General features: G+C 39.4%; 1 protein-coding gene across 1 annotated transcript in view; it reads left to right on the forward strand.

Moving 5' to 3' along the window:
* The window catches only part of Hacl1 (2-hydroxyacyl-CoA lyase 1), a 45,065-nt gene extending 28,108 nt beyond the window's left edge, over positions 1 to 16,957 (forward strand). Inside the window, exons 14-17 of the mRNA XM_027947813.3 lie at positions 11,317 to 11,475; positions 13,267 to 13,374; positions 14,296 to 14,482; positions 16,764 to 16,957. Coding sequence (XP_027803614.1) covers positions 11,317 to 11,475; positions 13,267 to 13,374; positions 14,296 to 14,482; positions 16,764 to 16,796 — 487 coding nt within the window. The 3' untranslated portion in view covers positions 16,797 to 16,957. The remainder of the gene's footprint in view (positions 1 to 11,316; positions 11,476 to 13,266; positions 13,375 to 14,295; positions 14,483 to 16,763) is intronic.
* Positions 16,958 to 17,333: the final 376 nt, after the last annotated feature.

Raw genomic sequence — 17,333 nt, forward strand, 5'->3', positions numbered from 1 at the left:
GCCCAAATCCACCCCCACTGGGCTTCTGTCTCCCAAAAAATACTGTCTGAATCCCATGAGAACTCAAGGGGAACTCAGGCAGCAGGATACGCCCTATTCCCAGCAGGAATAACCTTAAACCTGGAACCACCCTAAACCCGGATAGTCCTAAACCGGGAACGCCCTAAACCCGGATCCGCCTTGGTCCTTGAGCAAGGTCACCTACATGCAATGTCACTGCAAAATGTCCTATTTCCACGAGTCCTTCCACTAAGCAACATGGGGTACGCTGGCAAGGAAATTGTCATACCTACTTGGCTAATGGCTCCCAGCATCTCCCCCCTTCTGATTAATTAAACAACAAGCAATGTGGCTTAAGGACCGTGCCTGGTAGATTGTCCAATTCAACATATGGTTCTTACCCGTCATGGGAAAAACTGACCTTTAGGCGTCAGCCTCCTGTCTTAGGTTGATACCACTGCAATTGGATCATACCCGTCACTGACTACCGGTCCAGCATACAGCCATACTTGTGGATAGGTCTATGCACCAGTGGGGGGGTGAGGTTCTTTGCCTCACCTCTGTTGGCCCCCAAATTTGTCCTTGGTGCCAGTGGGGGAGTGAGGTTAATGTGGCTTAAGGACCGTGCCTGGTAGGTTGTCCAATTCAACATATGGTTCTTACCCGTCATCGGAAAACTGACCTTTGGGCGTCAGCCTCCTGTCTTAGGTTGATACCACTGCAATTGGATCATACCCGTCACTGACTACCGGTCCAGCATATAGCCATTGGCCCCCAAATTTTAGACCATCAGTAGCAGAAGGGAGGAGGATACAGAAATGCCACGACACCAAGCCAATTGACGGCTCCTTGGGAAAAATTGCATCACTGGTGACACCATCAGCAAAGATATGCCAGCACTACCACAATTAACATGGGGTGCGCTGGCAAGGAAATAAAAATTGCATCACTGGTGACACCATCAGCAAAGATATGCCAGCATTACCACAATTCACTGCACCAAACGATAGTTACAGAGTCCAGGCAAGTTCTGCAAGCAGTTCAAAGCGGAGGAATCTATCAATATGTCCATTTCCTCCCAAAATCCGTTTCCTTCCAAAGTAAGTTGACTCCTTGATTGAGCATTACTTGTTGAGTTATATTCATTGATGCATCAGTTTATACAGTTTACTGTGATAGCTATCATAGAAGCTGTAGTTTGGTTTTATTTTTGTCTTCACCGGCACTGGGATGAAGATAGGAATTCTGGCAATGATGCTAAAGAGACATTATCCTGAAAAGAATTATTAAATATAATGAAAAGGAAAGGTGAAAGTAAACAAACAGATCTGCTAACCTACTTTAAAAACAATCCTTAACAGCTGTTTACCTAATTTAAATTAGTAAACAAACAGATCTGTTAACCACCTTTAAAAACAATCCTTAACAGCTATTTACCTAATTTAAATTAAACCATTTAAATCACATGAATAAAAAAAAAATAATAATTCGGATCCATTTTTTCATGAGTGCTCCTCATATAAGAAATATGGACATACGCACATACAGACATACAACACAAAACACAAGAGTGCACACAAATGTACAACACATAAGAAAATAGTAAAGGCCTTGTAGCTTTACCTGGGTGAAATCTCCATTGCAATGTTTAAAAACTCCACAGTCAAAAAATAAAACTGATCAGAAAAACATTAACCTAGGTTTGTATGAGCTCAAAAAATAAAAATAGAACCTTATGATGTGGAAAAATGCAATAATAAAATAGATATTGAAAAAAAGCACCCTGGTTAATCACTGTCGCAGATGTAAGAATAGCCAAGCTAGAGTTCTGGATATCAGCTGTTATGGATTTGAGTCAAATCATCTTCTTTTTGATCCGTAGAAATTGTTTTAGTTAATCTCTCTGGAATCCAAATCGGCTGCTGTTCTCCCTGTGGAAAAACACAAACAGAGCCCCGACTCCAGACAATCACTGGGTCAGGACCTTTCCATTGTCCTGTTAGAATATCTTTCCAAAGTACTTTAGGCTTATGTACATTTTTTGGATACATGTGTCTTTCCACAGCACTAAGTCCTGATGAATCCAAATTTAAAAAGTTTAGAGTAAAAAGCGTTATTTTAAGTTTATCTTTGGGGGATATATACCCCCTTCCAATTCCCTCTTTTTGTTTTAATAAGTACGTTTTAATAGTTTGATGAGCTCTTTCAACTATGCCTTGTCCCTGTGGATTGTATGGGATTCCTGTTATATGAGTAATACCAAATGATGAGCAAAATTGTTTAAAAGAGGTAGAGGTATAGCCAGGACCATTATCGGTTTTTAACTGTTTAGGAACGCCCACAGTGGCAAAATTTTGTAAGCAATGAGCTATAACATCTTTAGTTTTTTCTCCGGCATGAAGGGAGCCCATCAAAAATCCGGAAGAAGTATCAACTGTAATGTGTAAATATTTAAATTTTCCAAATTCTGGCAAGTGTGTGACGTCCATCTGCCAAATATGGTTAGGTATCAGTCCTTTAGGATTGACTCCAAGATTAACTTGTGGTAAAAATGTCACACAACTTTGACAATGTTTTATTATATGTCTGGCTTGTTCCTTAGTTATTTTAAAATGCTTTTGTAAAGTATTAGCATTAACATGAAACCTTTTATGAAAATTTGTAGCTTCTTCAAATGTAGAGAAAATATGTATGTCATGTGTAGTTTTATCTGCTAAATCATTGCCTAAACTAAGGGCTCCAGGCAATCCTGTATGTGCCCTAATATGTCCTATAAAGAATGGATCTTTTCTGTCCCAGATTAGACTTTGTATAGTGGAAAACAAAGAGAAAACAGTAGAAGAAGGGGAAATCCTACCAGCATCTTCAAGAGATACTATAGCATTAACTACATACTGACTATCAGAAAATAAATTAAATACAGAATCTTTAAACATCACAAAAGCTTGTAAAACTGCATTAAGCTCTACCTTTTGAGCTGATTGTTTGGGTACTAAAAATGTAAAAGTTTGATCAGGGGTAACTACTGCTGCTGTACCATTATTTGACCCATCAGTGAATATATTTGGAGCATTTATGATAGGTGTTTTTCTTGTCATTTTAGGAAAAACTGCAGGATGCTTAGACCAAAAAGACAACAAAGGATTAGATGGTAAATGATTATCAAATGTAACATTAGATTTACACATGATTATTGCCTAAGTATTTAACTCATTAGCTAACTCATCAATTTGATCCATAGTATATGGAGTAATAATTTTATTGGGAGAAATTCCAAACACTCCCTTCGCTGCTTTTATTCCTTTGAGTATTAATTGTCCTACAGCCTCAGGATACCTAGTAATAATAGTGTTAGGAGAATAAGATAAATGTATCCACAATAATGGACCTTCTTGCCAAAATACTCCTGTAGGAATATTTTTTGTTGGTAGTACAATAAATAATAAAGGCAAACTTTTATCAATTCTATCCAAATGTATATTTTCCATATATGTTTCAATAATTTTTAATGCCTTTCTTGCTTTAGGAGTTAACATGCGGGGTGAATTTGGATCTGATGGACCTTTTAGAATATCAAATAAAGGTCCCAACTCTCCTGTTGGTATACCTAGATAAGGCCTTATCCAATTTATGTCTCCCAATAACTTTTGAAAGTCGTTAAGTGATTTGAGTTGATCTACTCGTATTTGAATTTTTGGTGGACGGACCATGGTTGAGGATAATAGAACTCCTAAATAATTAATTGGAAAATTTAATTGTACTTTATCTATTGCTATCTCTAGATTATAATTTTTTAATAAGTTTGTAAGTGTGGCATAACATTCCAGCAATATGTTTTTATCTTTATGTGCCAATAATACATCATCCATATAGTGAAATATTTGTAGTTCAGGACTTTGATTTCTAAGTGGCTGGATTGCTTTGTTAACATATATTTGACACATAGTTGGACTGTTAGCCATCCCTTGAGGGAGTACTTTCCATTCATATCTCTGATCAGGACCTTCATGATTTAATGCAGGGATAGTAAATGCAAAATGTGGACTATCCTCGGGATGAATTGGAATTGAAAAAAAACAATCTTTAATATCTATAGCTAAATCATGCCAGGTTTTTGGCAAAGCAGACAATTGAGGAATCCCTGATTGAGCAGGTCCCATAATAACCATCTCATTATTAATGGCTCTTAGATCTTGCAATAATCTCCATTTACCAGATTTCTTTTTGATGACAAAAATGGGAGTATTATGGGGAGATATGGAAGGTTGTATATGTCCTTCCACTAATTGTTGTTTGACCAGATCATGGGCTACTTGTATCTTTTCTTTAGTCAGGGGCCACTGAGGAACCCACACTGGTCTTTCTGATTTCTAAGTAATTTTGATTGTCTCAGTGGCCCTTTCTGAAAATCCAACCCATGTCTGTCTGTTCCTTGATCTATTTGTATTGGTGCTGCTATACCTTGCCCTTGTTTTCCTAATCTTTTTTCTTTCCTAAAGCCTTGTCTAGCCCTAGTAGTGGGCGCATTAGGATTGATGTTATTTGTTAACGTCAAACCTAATTGATCTAGGACATCTCGTCCCCATAAATTTATAGGAAGATGATCCAATACATATGGCTGTATAGTTCCTTCACATCCTTCAGGATCCTTCCAATCTAATATCAGAACTTCTATGGGGATTAGTCGCCACTCCTAGGCCTCGAAGCGTTTGAGTGGCTTGTTGTAATGGCCAATGTTTTGGCCATTCTTGACGAGATATGATGCTAAGGTCAGCACCTGTGTCCAGTAGCCCATTAAACTCATGTCCTTGAATATTTAGTTTTAGCATTGGGCGAGAATCTAAATTTAAAGACAACATAGCCCAATCTACACCTGTGGAGCCTAATCCCCTGGAACCTCTTTCTACACTACGACTAGGAAATTTATTATGTAGGCTGGGTATTATTAACAACTGTGCTATTCTATCTCCAGGTGAAATTACTGATATACCTCTTGGAGAACTAGCTATAATTTTTATTTCACCTACATAATCGGGATCAATTACCCCAGGACTTATCATAAGTCCTTTTAATGTAGATGAACTACGTCCCAATAATAAGCCTACTGTTCCTTGGGGAAGAGGTCCTTTTACTCCTGTGGGAATGATTTGAACTCCCATCTCTGGAGTTAATACTGCTCTGGCAGAGGTGCAGATGTCCAACCCTGCGCTCCCTCGGGTTTGTCTGATGAGGGTTTTAATGGACAATGTGTCCTGGGCACTACCCTGATGGTGTTGCTGGGTTCGTCCACTGCCCCATAGATTTGTGGTTGTGGGCCCCGGAGCATTGGGCCCCCCTGTCCGTTTTTTGGCAATGGAGCCTGATGCCTTTCTCCACGATATCGTGGATAAATACCTGGTCCTTGTCCGTTTTTTGATAAGGGAGTACCCTCTATGGTGGTTTGAGAACGGTATTCATTAGCCCAATGTCTCCCTCTACGGCATCATGGGCAAATACCCGATATTCTATTCCTTTGATACCTACTTTTGTTAAACCCTCCTCCTATGGGGCAATTCCTTTTAAAATGTCCTGTTTGTTCACAATTGTAGCATGTTTTTGGCCTGGCATCTAAAGCCTGTTGTACTGCAGCTGCCAAGACTTGCCCTTGTTCATTAATATCTCTACATAATTTAATATATGTGTTTAAATCTTCATGTCTCCATGGTCTAATAACCTCTCTGCAGCAACGATTTGCTTGGTCATAAGCCAGTTGTTTTATTAATGGCATTGCTTGTTCTGTATCCCCAAAAATTTTGGCAGCCGTTTGAATTAGCCTATCTACAAAGTCAGCGTAAGGTTCATTAGCTCTCTGTATTACCTTAGATAGCTGACCTTGTAAATCTCCATGTCCTTGTAAAGTCTTCCATGCTCTAACTGCGTCTGCAGCAATTTGTGCATATATAGCAGGATCATATTCAGTTTGTTGCCGTTGACCCTCATAAGGTCCTTTTCCTAACAACATATCTAGATTTCTTTGAGGGTAACCGGCTGCTGCATTTCGCCTAGCTGTCTCCGCGCAAAATTCCTCATTGGCAACCTTCCATAACAAATATTGTCCTCCATTTAGTACAGATTTACACATGCTAGCCCAATCTGCTGGCGTCATGTCCAAGTTAGTAATGGACTCGACCATGCTTACCATGAAGGGAGCTTGGGGACCATAGGTTGTTACAGCCTCCTTTAACTGCTTCACTGTTTTAAAATCTAAAGCACGGTGAATTCGCTGTCCTCCTACCTGTTCAAGTACAGGGCATGCTAATCTTTGAGGTCCTGTCTCAGGATCCCATTTATCAACTACGGGGTTTGAGGGCCACTCAGCTGTCTCCATCGGTGGGGCTGTTGGTTGAATTACGCCCTCTTGTGATAAAACGGAGTTAGTAACAGCCTCCTGTTGTGGCCTTTTTCCTAACAACCCCTTTTCCTTTAAATTTTCTTCCTCTGTCTGACTAGCTCGAGAGACCTTCTCTTTTGCTTGATCTAAAATGTCTTTCTCCATGGTCTGAACCTCTAACAATTTACTTAACATCTTTTCGGTTTGTTTTTTACTAATTTGTAATCTACTATAAAGATAACACAACCCAATAAGATAACACAAAACAAAACCGAAACTGAATGAAACAAAAACGGAATAAAAAATCGTTGTATCAATTTTCTCTTCCTCAGGGCCGACAAACTTCAAACCTTTAGTCAACCATTTTTTCCAGTTTGCCTGAGAAATTTCTAGGGATAGGCAGCTTGAAACAAAAACAAAATAAATCAAAACAAGAACGCACTGGTTTTTTTTGAAATGGTCACCCATTCTTTTGCTCTTCCTCAGGGACAAGCAATTTCACTTACCTCCAAGCTTCAGAAGTTCCCCGCACGGGACGCCAAATGCCGCAGTCTGGCTGGGCACAAAATCACGAGCCACCACACAGCTTGTAGATTCAAACAGCAACTCTTTATTCCCGAACTCACACCAGCCATCTACAATCACGTTCTGGGGAAATCCACGTTCTCTGCCCAAATCCACCCCCACTGGGCTTCTGTCTCCCAAAAAATACTGTCTGAATCCCGTGAGAACTCAAGGGGAACTCAGGCAGCAGGATACGCCCTATTCCCAGCAGGAATAACCTTAAACCTGGAACCACCCTAAACCCGGATAGTCCTAAACCGGGAACGCCCTAAACCCGGATCCGCCTTGGTCCTTGAGCAAGGTCACCTACATGCAATGTCACTGCAAAATGTCCTATTTCCACGAGTCCTTCCACTAAGCAACATGGGGTACGCTGGCAAGGAAATTGTCATACCTACTTGGCTAATGGCTCCCAGCAGGGAACAGTTCATCAAGAAGATATAATAATTATAAATTTATGTGCACTGAACATCAGAGCATTCAGCTTTATGAAACCAACTCTACTAGACATAAAGGGAGAGGTAGGCCCCAAAACAATAATAGTGGGTGACTTCAGTACTCATTCTCATCAATAGGTAGATGGTCCAAACAAAAAAGTCAGCAAATACCAGTTAAATTACACTAGAGAACAAATGGTCTTAACAGGCATTTATAGAATATTCCATCCAACAGCTGTAGAATGTACATGGAACTTTTTCTAAAATAGTTCAGATATTAGGACACAAAGCAAATCTTAACAAATTCAAAAGAATGAAGCAATATTTCGCATTTTCTTCTTCTTCAATCATAACGGAATGAAACAAAGTTAACAAAAAGCCAGTATATGCCTATAATCCAGCGACTCAGGAGGCTGAGGCAGGATGATTATAAATTCAAGGACAGCCTTAGCAGTTTAGTGAGACCCAGTCTCAAAAAAATAAAGGATTGGGTACTGTCAGGGGTAAAGTGCCCCTGGGTTCAACCTCAAGTAGCAGCGGGGAAGAAATCAACAACAAACGAGAGACTGAGGAAATTATAAAAACCACATGGAGATTGAACCAATATACTTTTTGATCAACTAGTAGATAATTGAAGAAGTAAGAAGGGACATTTTAAAATTTCTTTGAATCAAACAAAAATGGAGAGAACACTGAAACTTGTGGGGTGCAGCAAAAACGATTCTAAGAGAAAAGTTTGTAGCAATGAGTACCTACGTTAAAAAAGAAGAAAGATCTCAAATTACATTATGATCGCAACACCTTATTTTTTCCAAATAAGAAAAAAAAAATCATATCAGCAGAGGAAAGAAACAGTAAAGATCAGACACATAGACCAGTGGAAAATAGAGAACTCAAGCCAGGTGCCATGGTACATGGCTGTAATCCCAGTGGCTCTGGAGGCTGAGGCAGGATCATAGCCTCAAACCAAACTCAGCAATTTAGTGAGACTGTAAACAACCTAGTGATACCCTGTCTCAAAAAAAAAAAAAAGTGTGTGTGTGGGAGGTTCTGAAGATGTGGCTCCGTGGTTAAGCACCCCTGGGTTCAATCTCTGGTACCAAAAAAAAAAAAGAAAAAGAGAACCCCAAAATTAAACCCATATATCTACAGCCAACTGATTCTCAACAAAGGTGTCAAAAATGTACATTGGAGAAGGTTCAGCCTCTTCAGCAAATGATGCTTGCTGGGAAAACTGGATAATCACATGCAAAAGATTGAAATGTGTTCCCTGGCTTTTCCCTTGCACAAATTTCAACTCAGAATGGATCAAAGATCTTAATGTAAGACCTGAAACTTTGAAACTACTGGAGGAAAACTGGGGATACTGGCACAGTTAACAATTTCCTGAATAGGACTTCAAAAACAAAAGCAAGAATTGACAAATGAAATTACATTCAATTAAAAAGCTCTGCACAGCAAAGGAAACAATCAACAGTAAAGAGACAGCCTACAGAATTAAAGAAACAGAACTAAACAGAACCAATAAGACTTAACATCAAAAGAACAAGTAATCTACTCAAAAAATGGACAAGTAATCTCAACAGATACTTCTTAAAAGTACAAATGATCAAATAGCTACATGAAAAAATGCTCAATATCTTTAACCATCAGGGAATGCAAATGAAAGTCACTTTGAGATTCAACTTTAGCCACGTCAGAATGGCTCAAAAAAAAAAAAAAATCCTGGTGAGGATGTGGAGAAAAAGAAACCCTTATACACTGTTGATGAGATTGGAAACTAGTATAGCCACCACAAAAAAACAGTATGGAGGTACCTCAAAAATAAAAAATAGAGCTTACCATATGATCCCACTCCTGTGTGCATACCTGAAGAAATGAAGTCAGCACGCAAAAGCAGTATGTGCAGCATGTGCAACCTTTCTTTATCATGGCACTATAAACAATAGCCAAGTTATAGAATCAGTGTAGGTGCCCAACAGCAGATGAATGGGTAAAGAAAATATGATAACTATACACTGGAGAATATCATTTAGTCATGAAGAATGAAATCCTGTCATTTGTAGGAAAATGGATGTAACTGGAAGAACCTGTTACATGAAATAAGCCTTACATAGACAATTATCTCATGTTTTCTCTCAAATGTAAAAACATAAAAAACAAGAGAGAGGTGACCTGAAAGAAGAAGAGGGACTGTTAGAGAAAAGGAGAAAGACTAGGGGCAGGGAAGAGAAAGGAGGCCAAAGAGGGATGGATGGACATGATATATGTGTGGATAGAAATGTCACTGTGGATTCCATTAATTTGCACAACTAATATGTGTTAATCATGATAAAAATAGGAAGTCACCTGAATGTTGATGAATGGAAAAATAAGTTAGCATCTCTTGATTTGATACTCCTTTTTTTCTTTTTGTGGTGCTGGGGATTGAACCCAGGGCCTTGTGCATGAGTCAAGCACTCTACCAACTGAGCTATATCCCCAGCATACTCTTCAATAATTTAAATGAATATGCTAAAGGTACTTGAGTCAGCATGAACACATATCAGAAATGTAATCTTAACTGAAATAAGGTACAGTCTAATGCCATCTATATAATTTTAAAATAATACCAAATGCATGAGATTAATAAACACCAAATTTAAATTAGTTATTACCTGTGGAGAGGTAGGGATAAAATGGCATCAGGGAGAAGTACAGAGGAGGCTTTAACTCTTAACAAAATTCTACTTCTTTACAAACACAACTAAGGGATGAGGTGGTGGTTCTCTGGAAGTGGAGTGTCCTCTGGTGCCCAAGGAGGCTGATCACTGGTTGCTTTGGAACCCCACTGGTCACCAGTGCCCACAAGCCTTATTTTCTCCAGGACCAGCCTACCCCAGAGTGGGTTCGAAGTCTGTTCACTACTGGACTGGTGAGAGTGTTGTCAGTGTTTTGCTTCTGAGCCTGCATCGAACTGCTGATTTTAGTCCTTGCTCTGTGATGATCTCCCTGGCTGCAGCCTCCACTCTCCAAGTCAACTAGGCCTTGGACAAATTCTTTCTGACTGTGTCCATGGACTTACATGGCAGAAAACTGCCAAGGCAGGTCTTTTGACACTCTCAGCTTTAATCTTTGCTGGGTTTTGTTAATTCCAACTATGCAGTGGATGCTCTGACCTTTTTAACTTAATACCTTAAGAATTGATTGTGGGTCTGAGGTTGTAGCTCAATGGTAGAACGACATGTGGGGCAGTGGGTTCGATCCTCAGCACCACATAAAAATAAACAAAATAAAGGTATTGTGTCCATCTACAACTAAAAAAAATAAAAAGGAATTGATTGTTCACCTCCTTTGCTCTGTCATTGCCATTTGACTGGCAATAGGAGGAAATAACAGAAAAGTCCAAGTTGAGACAAATCTTCTAATTACAGTTATTTTAATAATTCAATTATAAACTGGGACTTAATTGTCAAATATATTTTTGTTACTTATTCTAAAATAATCTGTCTACAAATATAAAAGTGTAAAATAGTGTAACTTTTCTATTGCGAAAATCTCTAAATGAAACTAATCTATGAAAATAAAATTTTTAAGAAGTTAAATGCTGTAGAAAAAAAGTTTGGGAACTATGTGTTTATAGTATAAGGACATATAAGTGAATTCTTGGTTGAGTTTTTATATAGAGTTTTTATGCTTGATATATGATTATCATGTGACAATTTACATGCTTATTGTTCTAAGGATATCTTTAAAGTCCTCTGAGCGATCATGTAGCTTTTTCCTCTCATGTTCCTTATTCTTGACAAATCAGTTCCTTCTAGTCAAAAACTTTTATATTAAAGAGAATGTTTTCACATTTTTTTATTTTCCAATGAGCCATGTAAATATAACTAGAAGGTTTGTGCCAATGCCACCTTCTATGACATGCCCCAGAGATTTTATTTTGGCTTTGTTCCCCAACAGGCTTGATGCTGGTACTTTTGGAACAATGGGAGTTGGTTTGGGATTTGCTATTGCAGCTGCTCTAGTGGCTAAAGATAGAAACCCTGGGAAAAGGGTCATCTGTGTGGAGGGAGACAGTGCCTTCGGGTTTTCTGGCATGGAGGTGGAAACCATCTGCAGGTAAGACACAGTCCTACAGCAGAGCATTTTCTTCTCCTAAATGTGAAAATTTACACACAAGACCCCCTTGCCTGACAGTTCCCAAGTGTTCCCCATATTGCCAGGTGCCCTGAGCATAGCACTGGTAGATAACACAGTGTAAATAACCTGCAGAGTGGTGAGGTGTAGTTTTGAGGTCACTGAAAAAGAAAAATGGGCCTGAGAGAAGCTTGTTTTCTGCAGGGAGATAGAGGAACCTGGTGGTTAAGAGCATAACCTCTGGGCTAGGTGGCCTGGATTTCAGTACTGGTTCTACTCTGTCAGGCCAAGTGATTTTATTTGTGTCATTTAACCAAGCCTCTCTCTTCCCTCTCTAAAATAGGAGTAGGAATAGCAATAGTTCCTGCCTTAGAGAGTGATTGTGGGGAACAAATGAAATAATTAGGGTAAATTTTGAAGTGATGCCTAGTGAATATGAGTCATTCAGGTTATATTTTTAGTCATGAGGAATCATGGAGAAACTCATGAGTTGTGGCTCCTACTGAAGGATTAAGGGGACCCCCTATCCCCAGCTATATTTAAACTGTAGTAAAGCCATTCGGTTCTTAGGACTCTTATTAGGACTTCTGTGAACATGTTTTGGGGCTTTTGCTTTTCTTTTTGTGGGTACTGGGGATTGAACTCAGGGGCACTAGACCACTGAGCCTCATCCCCAGCTGTATTTGTATTTTATTTAGAGTCAGGGTCTCACTGAGTTGCTTAACACCTCACTTTTGCTGAGGCTGGCTTTGAACTTGAGATCCTCCTGCCTCAGCCTCCCAAGCTGCTGGGGTTACAGGTGTGTGCCACTATGCCTGGCTGTTTTGGGGCTTTTGAAGCTTTGGTATATTCAAGATTGGGGGAAGATACTGCCTGTTAGAGTGTCAATATTGACAACTAAGTGACACCAAAAAAATGATTTATGGGGAGTCAGCTTTCTGGAGAGTAATGATTCCCTTTTAACCTGGAGAGTAAATAGTTGCCACAATCCTACAGTATAGCAATGTGTGGTTCAGTTTTGGCTTCACTGCCTATCCTAAGAAATTAATCTGTTGGAAATAAAATCCCTATTCTTTTTCTGTAACTAATGAAGTTTAATCAGTTGTTTGTTTTGCTTTTTTTATTGGTCTATTTTCTTCATTGAAGACATTGTTAGACACTCTTTCTACTGATTACAGCAGCTGAAGCATCTCTGATTACAGGTAGAAGTGTGAGCACAAACTGACTTTGCCAGTTGCTGTGTGCCTCTCACAGCATCTAGGAAGGACTGATTGTCTGTGAGGAGCTCAGTGAATAGAAAGGCATTTTCTAAACAGTATTCCTAGCAACTTCTTCAGAAGACGTGCTTCAGAGGATATTAAGTAGAAAGGTGTTGCCCATGTGGTGGCACATGCCTATAATCCCAGAAACTTGGGAGGCTGAGGCAAGAGTTCAAAGCCAGTCTCAGCCACTTAGTGAGGTGCTAAGCAGCTTGTGAGACCTTGTCTCTAAATAAAATACAAAACAGGGCTGGGGATGTGGCTCAGTGGTCAAGTGTCCCTGAGTTCAATGTCTGGTACCAAAAATAAAGTAGGAAGGTGTTATTTTTTTTTCTGCCACTCTATGATGTTTCTGTTGATGGTGTAATATTCTTTATTAGGATAATAAATGCTTGGTTTTTAGTTTTCCTCTAATATTACAAAATGCCTATAGAAAACTGATTTTTAAGTTAACATTTACACCAAAAGAAAAGATTGAAGAATGATTTCCTTCTTATTTTGTTCTCATTTTGAGGTACAATTTGCCAATCATACTCTTGGTGGTGAACAATAATGGAATTTACCACGGTGTTGATAAAGATTCTTGGAAAGAAATGTTAAAATGTCAAGATGCTACTACAGTGTAAGTAACCCAGAACAGTGTGTATTTGCTTTCTCTCATCTCTCTCTCATTCTCTCTTTAAAGAGTTTGCTGTATTGGAATGTGCTTGTGTCATGTGAATATTGTTTGTTTCTATTGTCAGCCCTTTTAAAGGATAGAAACCCTGCCTTCATTGTTCCTCTTTGCACAACTCTCTGTGATTAGTGCTTTATAAATAGTTTATAGCTGATGAAGACTCACGAGTGTATGTCTAAGCTTTGCTAATGACAGGGCTTATTGCAAGGTCCCCAGTCTTAATGTTCCTACTACACCAGGGAGGGACATGGATGTTTACATATTGTTTATGATCCAGAGGTCTTCCTTCCTTTTACTACTTAGCTAAATCTTGGTCATCTGATGGCAGAGCCAAACTAAGACTGTTACAGCTGGCCATGGGGTGCAAGATGTGAATTTGTGAGCCAGCCAGGATGTTTGTTAATGCCTCCCAGACTTCATGTGCTGCTTTGTTGTTGTGCTGTGACCATTCCTTTCCCTTTTGGATTCTAATAGTTGAAAGTATAGCCTCGGCTGTCTGGCATAGTAGCCACTAGCCACATGTTGCTACTTATATATAGTTAAAATTAAGTGGAACTAAAAATTCAGTTCTTCAGTTTACTCACATTTCAAATGCTCACAGCACCAAGTAGCTGGTGGCTGCCATACTATCTGTAAAACATTTCCATCATCACAGGAAGTTTTCTTAGGTATTTCTATAGACAATAAAAAATATAAGGAAAATTTCATGTTCTGACAACTTAAGTGTCAAGATCAAAGAGTTAGATATAAAAGTATGCCTTTCAGCTCAGCTTCAGTTTTTTCACTGATTATTTCAGAGAATGATTTTTTTTTTTTCCCTAGAAGCTTTAAGGTTTAAATTTCATTGACCCGTAACGTCTTTTTCAGGGCCCCTCCTATGTGTCTCCTGCCAGACTCACATTATGAACAGGTCATGGCTGCATTTGGAGGCAAAGGATATTTTGTACAAACACCGGAAGAACTCCAAAAATCCCTGAGGCAGACCCTGGAAGATACTACTAAACCCTCTCTTATCAACATTATGATTGAGCCACAAGGCACACGGAAGGCCCAGGTAAAAGCATTTGCTAAGCAGAAAGCAGGAAATGCATCTGCTCCTTCCTCATCTCCCTCCAGAAAGGAACACTGTTACCCAGAGTTCTTTATAAACATGTCTGAGTTTGGCAATTTTATCAAATGTTCAGTGAATATTTGTTGAGATATCTTTAGGTGTACTGTGTTAGGAATAGCATGGTGAGCAAAACCAGGCTCAGTCCTCATCTCCATGTAGCTTAAACTGTTTTGCAGGGGAGAGGACAGTCCAATAACCTCACAGCTGAAGGTTGCATGATCCACCAAGGTAACTGCTCAAGAGGAAAGGGAGCCAGTTCTAAGCAAACACACAACAAAGGAATCTGATTTATATTGGAGTTATAAGGAAGGCTTCTGGGAGGAAGTGATACTTAAACTGAGATATGAAGGATGAATAGGGAGAATCTGTCAAAGAGGAATGGAAAAAGATGTGCAAAGGCTGTGTGGCAAGAGGGAGCAGGCCACATCTGAGCAACTGCAAGAAGGCCAGAGCAGCTGGAAAGGAGAATGGAGGTCGCACAGTGGGAGATGAAATTGTAATAGGATAATTAGTGCAGTAACATCCAATATTAGTTACTTTGACCTCTAAAGCAAAACTACACTGTAGATTATAGCAGTAATATAATGCCAATGCTACATGATTAAGTTGCTTTTGCTCTTGGTTTTTCACGTTTAATTTTGCACTCTGGTCCTGTCACCCACCTGCTCTTATACACCTGTCCTCCATGTTTCCACCTGGTATGTCAGCCACTCTTTTCAGAACAGATTTTTTTGAGTGCTTTCTGTCTTGGTTCTTAGACTGGCATCCACTATAGAATCTCTTCCTTTGTTGAACAAGGCAGAACACAAAGAGACATCTGGATGATTAATGAAATATAGGGAACTAATTCAAAAACTTAAGATATGTAGAATTGTTTGTGTAAAAACAGACATCAGAGACTGGAATTTACCTTATAGCCAAGAGACGGGATACTCAAGGTGAAGTCTGGTAATGAGGAAAGTGAGCACAGACAGACTGAGTCAGGATGGGGATGGGCAGGTAGCATTAGCACGGATTTCTGTGGAACAAGGAGGCAGACTGTTTTGAGATTGGGTCAGCCACCTTGAAAAATGTACCCCTGTGGGCTTACTGATTGCCTTTTCTTTTGTTTTCTGGTGCTGAGGATTGAAACCAGGGCCTTATGCATGCCAAGCACATGCTCTACCACTAAAGTACATCCATCCCCCTTGCCTTTTTTTCCCCTCGAGTTCTATTTGTTGAAGTGATTTTTCTCAACCAGACACCCAGTGGACAGGTTCTTAAATCATGACATTTTATTAATTTATAACTGGGTGTATACTTTCCAGTGACTGGGGTGTTAGTTTTGTAAACCAGGATGCCCTCTTCCTGGCATCAGGGCATCAGAGTACTAGGGAAACTAAAGCCACTGTAAGACCCTGACAAATACTATGATAAAAATGGTCTTGATCTGTGTTAGTCATGGAAGAGCCTGGTGACTTGCTCTTTCCGCTAGTGAGTTCATCCTTCTAAAGAAATGCTTCCAGTGATCCATTCTATTATTTTCTCTCTGAATTTTGTTCAGGTATTTCTGGGGAAGTTCTTATCCTTGTCTTATAATTCTGTGAGGATTATCCTTATATATCTTGCATTTAATCACTTCTGAATTATCTTCCTCTCAAGAATATATACATATATCCATCCACTGTGTATATGTACACACACACACACACACACACACACACCATAGTTTTCATGTTATTACTTTTCAGTGATGGTCCCTTAGCCATTTACCACTGAGTCACAGTGTAGGCTGGCTACTTCCTGCTTTAACACAGGCAATACCTAAATCTCTGCAGTGTCCTGTGTCCAGGCTACATGTGTTGGATACTGTTAGTCCTGGAAAAGGTTTCCATGCATAGTTCTTTTTGTCCTTGTTCTCAGACCCTGTAGCTCAGCCCTCCGTGGACCTCCATCCTCTCTTCTCTCCTTTTGAGTTATTTCTGCTTCTTTCGTTCTCTAGTTTGTTATGAAACTGATTGCAGTTTGAGGAAGAGGACCCAGAAAGCCATGTTACGTTGTTTGTAGGGACAGGCAACAAGGTTCACTAGTGGATTGTTAGCTCCTTTTTGGGAAAGCACTAGATCAAAGACAGACCTCATTGATAAAAGTCCCTTGTGTGGGACTTTTAAATTATAGAATAAGCAAAACAGAGTACAGTTTGAGATGAATTATTTCTTCTGACTGAATGTCTTTTCTTTTCTAGGATTTTCACTGGCTCACCCGCTCTAATATGTAAATAAAGATGCCAGTAGGTGTTCTTGAGAAATTTTCTCTTTCCTACAGGGTTGAATTTTGTTTTCCACAGCAAAGTTACTACAATTATAATGGTGCAAAGAAAAATAAAATAATATTTTAAAATAACATTTTATAATAAAGGAATTAATTAAACACAGAAAAGTTACATTGTTTGTTTCAATTTCAATCATAAATGTCCCCCCAAGGTCCGTATGTATACTCAGTGCCTGTCGCCGACCTGTGGCACTGTTGGAAGGTAGTAGAACCTTCAGGAGGTGGGGCCCAGAAAAAAACGAGGTTAGGTCAATGGGGACTTGCCCTTGAAGGGGATATTGGAATCCCAGTCCCTTCCCCTCTCTCTTGTTTACCAACCACCATAAGGTGAAGAGACCTCCTCCGCCACACACCCCTGCCGTGCTGCTGCCTCACAACAGGCCCAAGGGCCATAGGGCCAAGTGATCGTGCACAGAAACTTATGAAATCCTGAGCCAAAATAAATCTTTCCTCTTTTTAAGTTGATTTTCTTAGGTATTTTGTC

Source organism: Marmota flaviventris, chromosome 1, assembly GCF_047511675.1.
Source record: "Marmota flaviventris isolate mMarFla1 chromosome 1, mMarFla1.hap1, whole genome shotgun sequence".
NCBI lineage: Eukaryota > Metazoa > Chordata > Mammalia > Rodentia > Sciuridae > Marmota > Marmota flaviventris.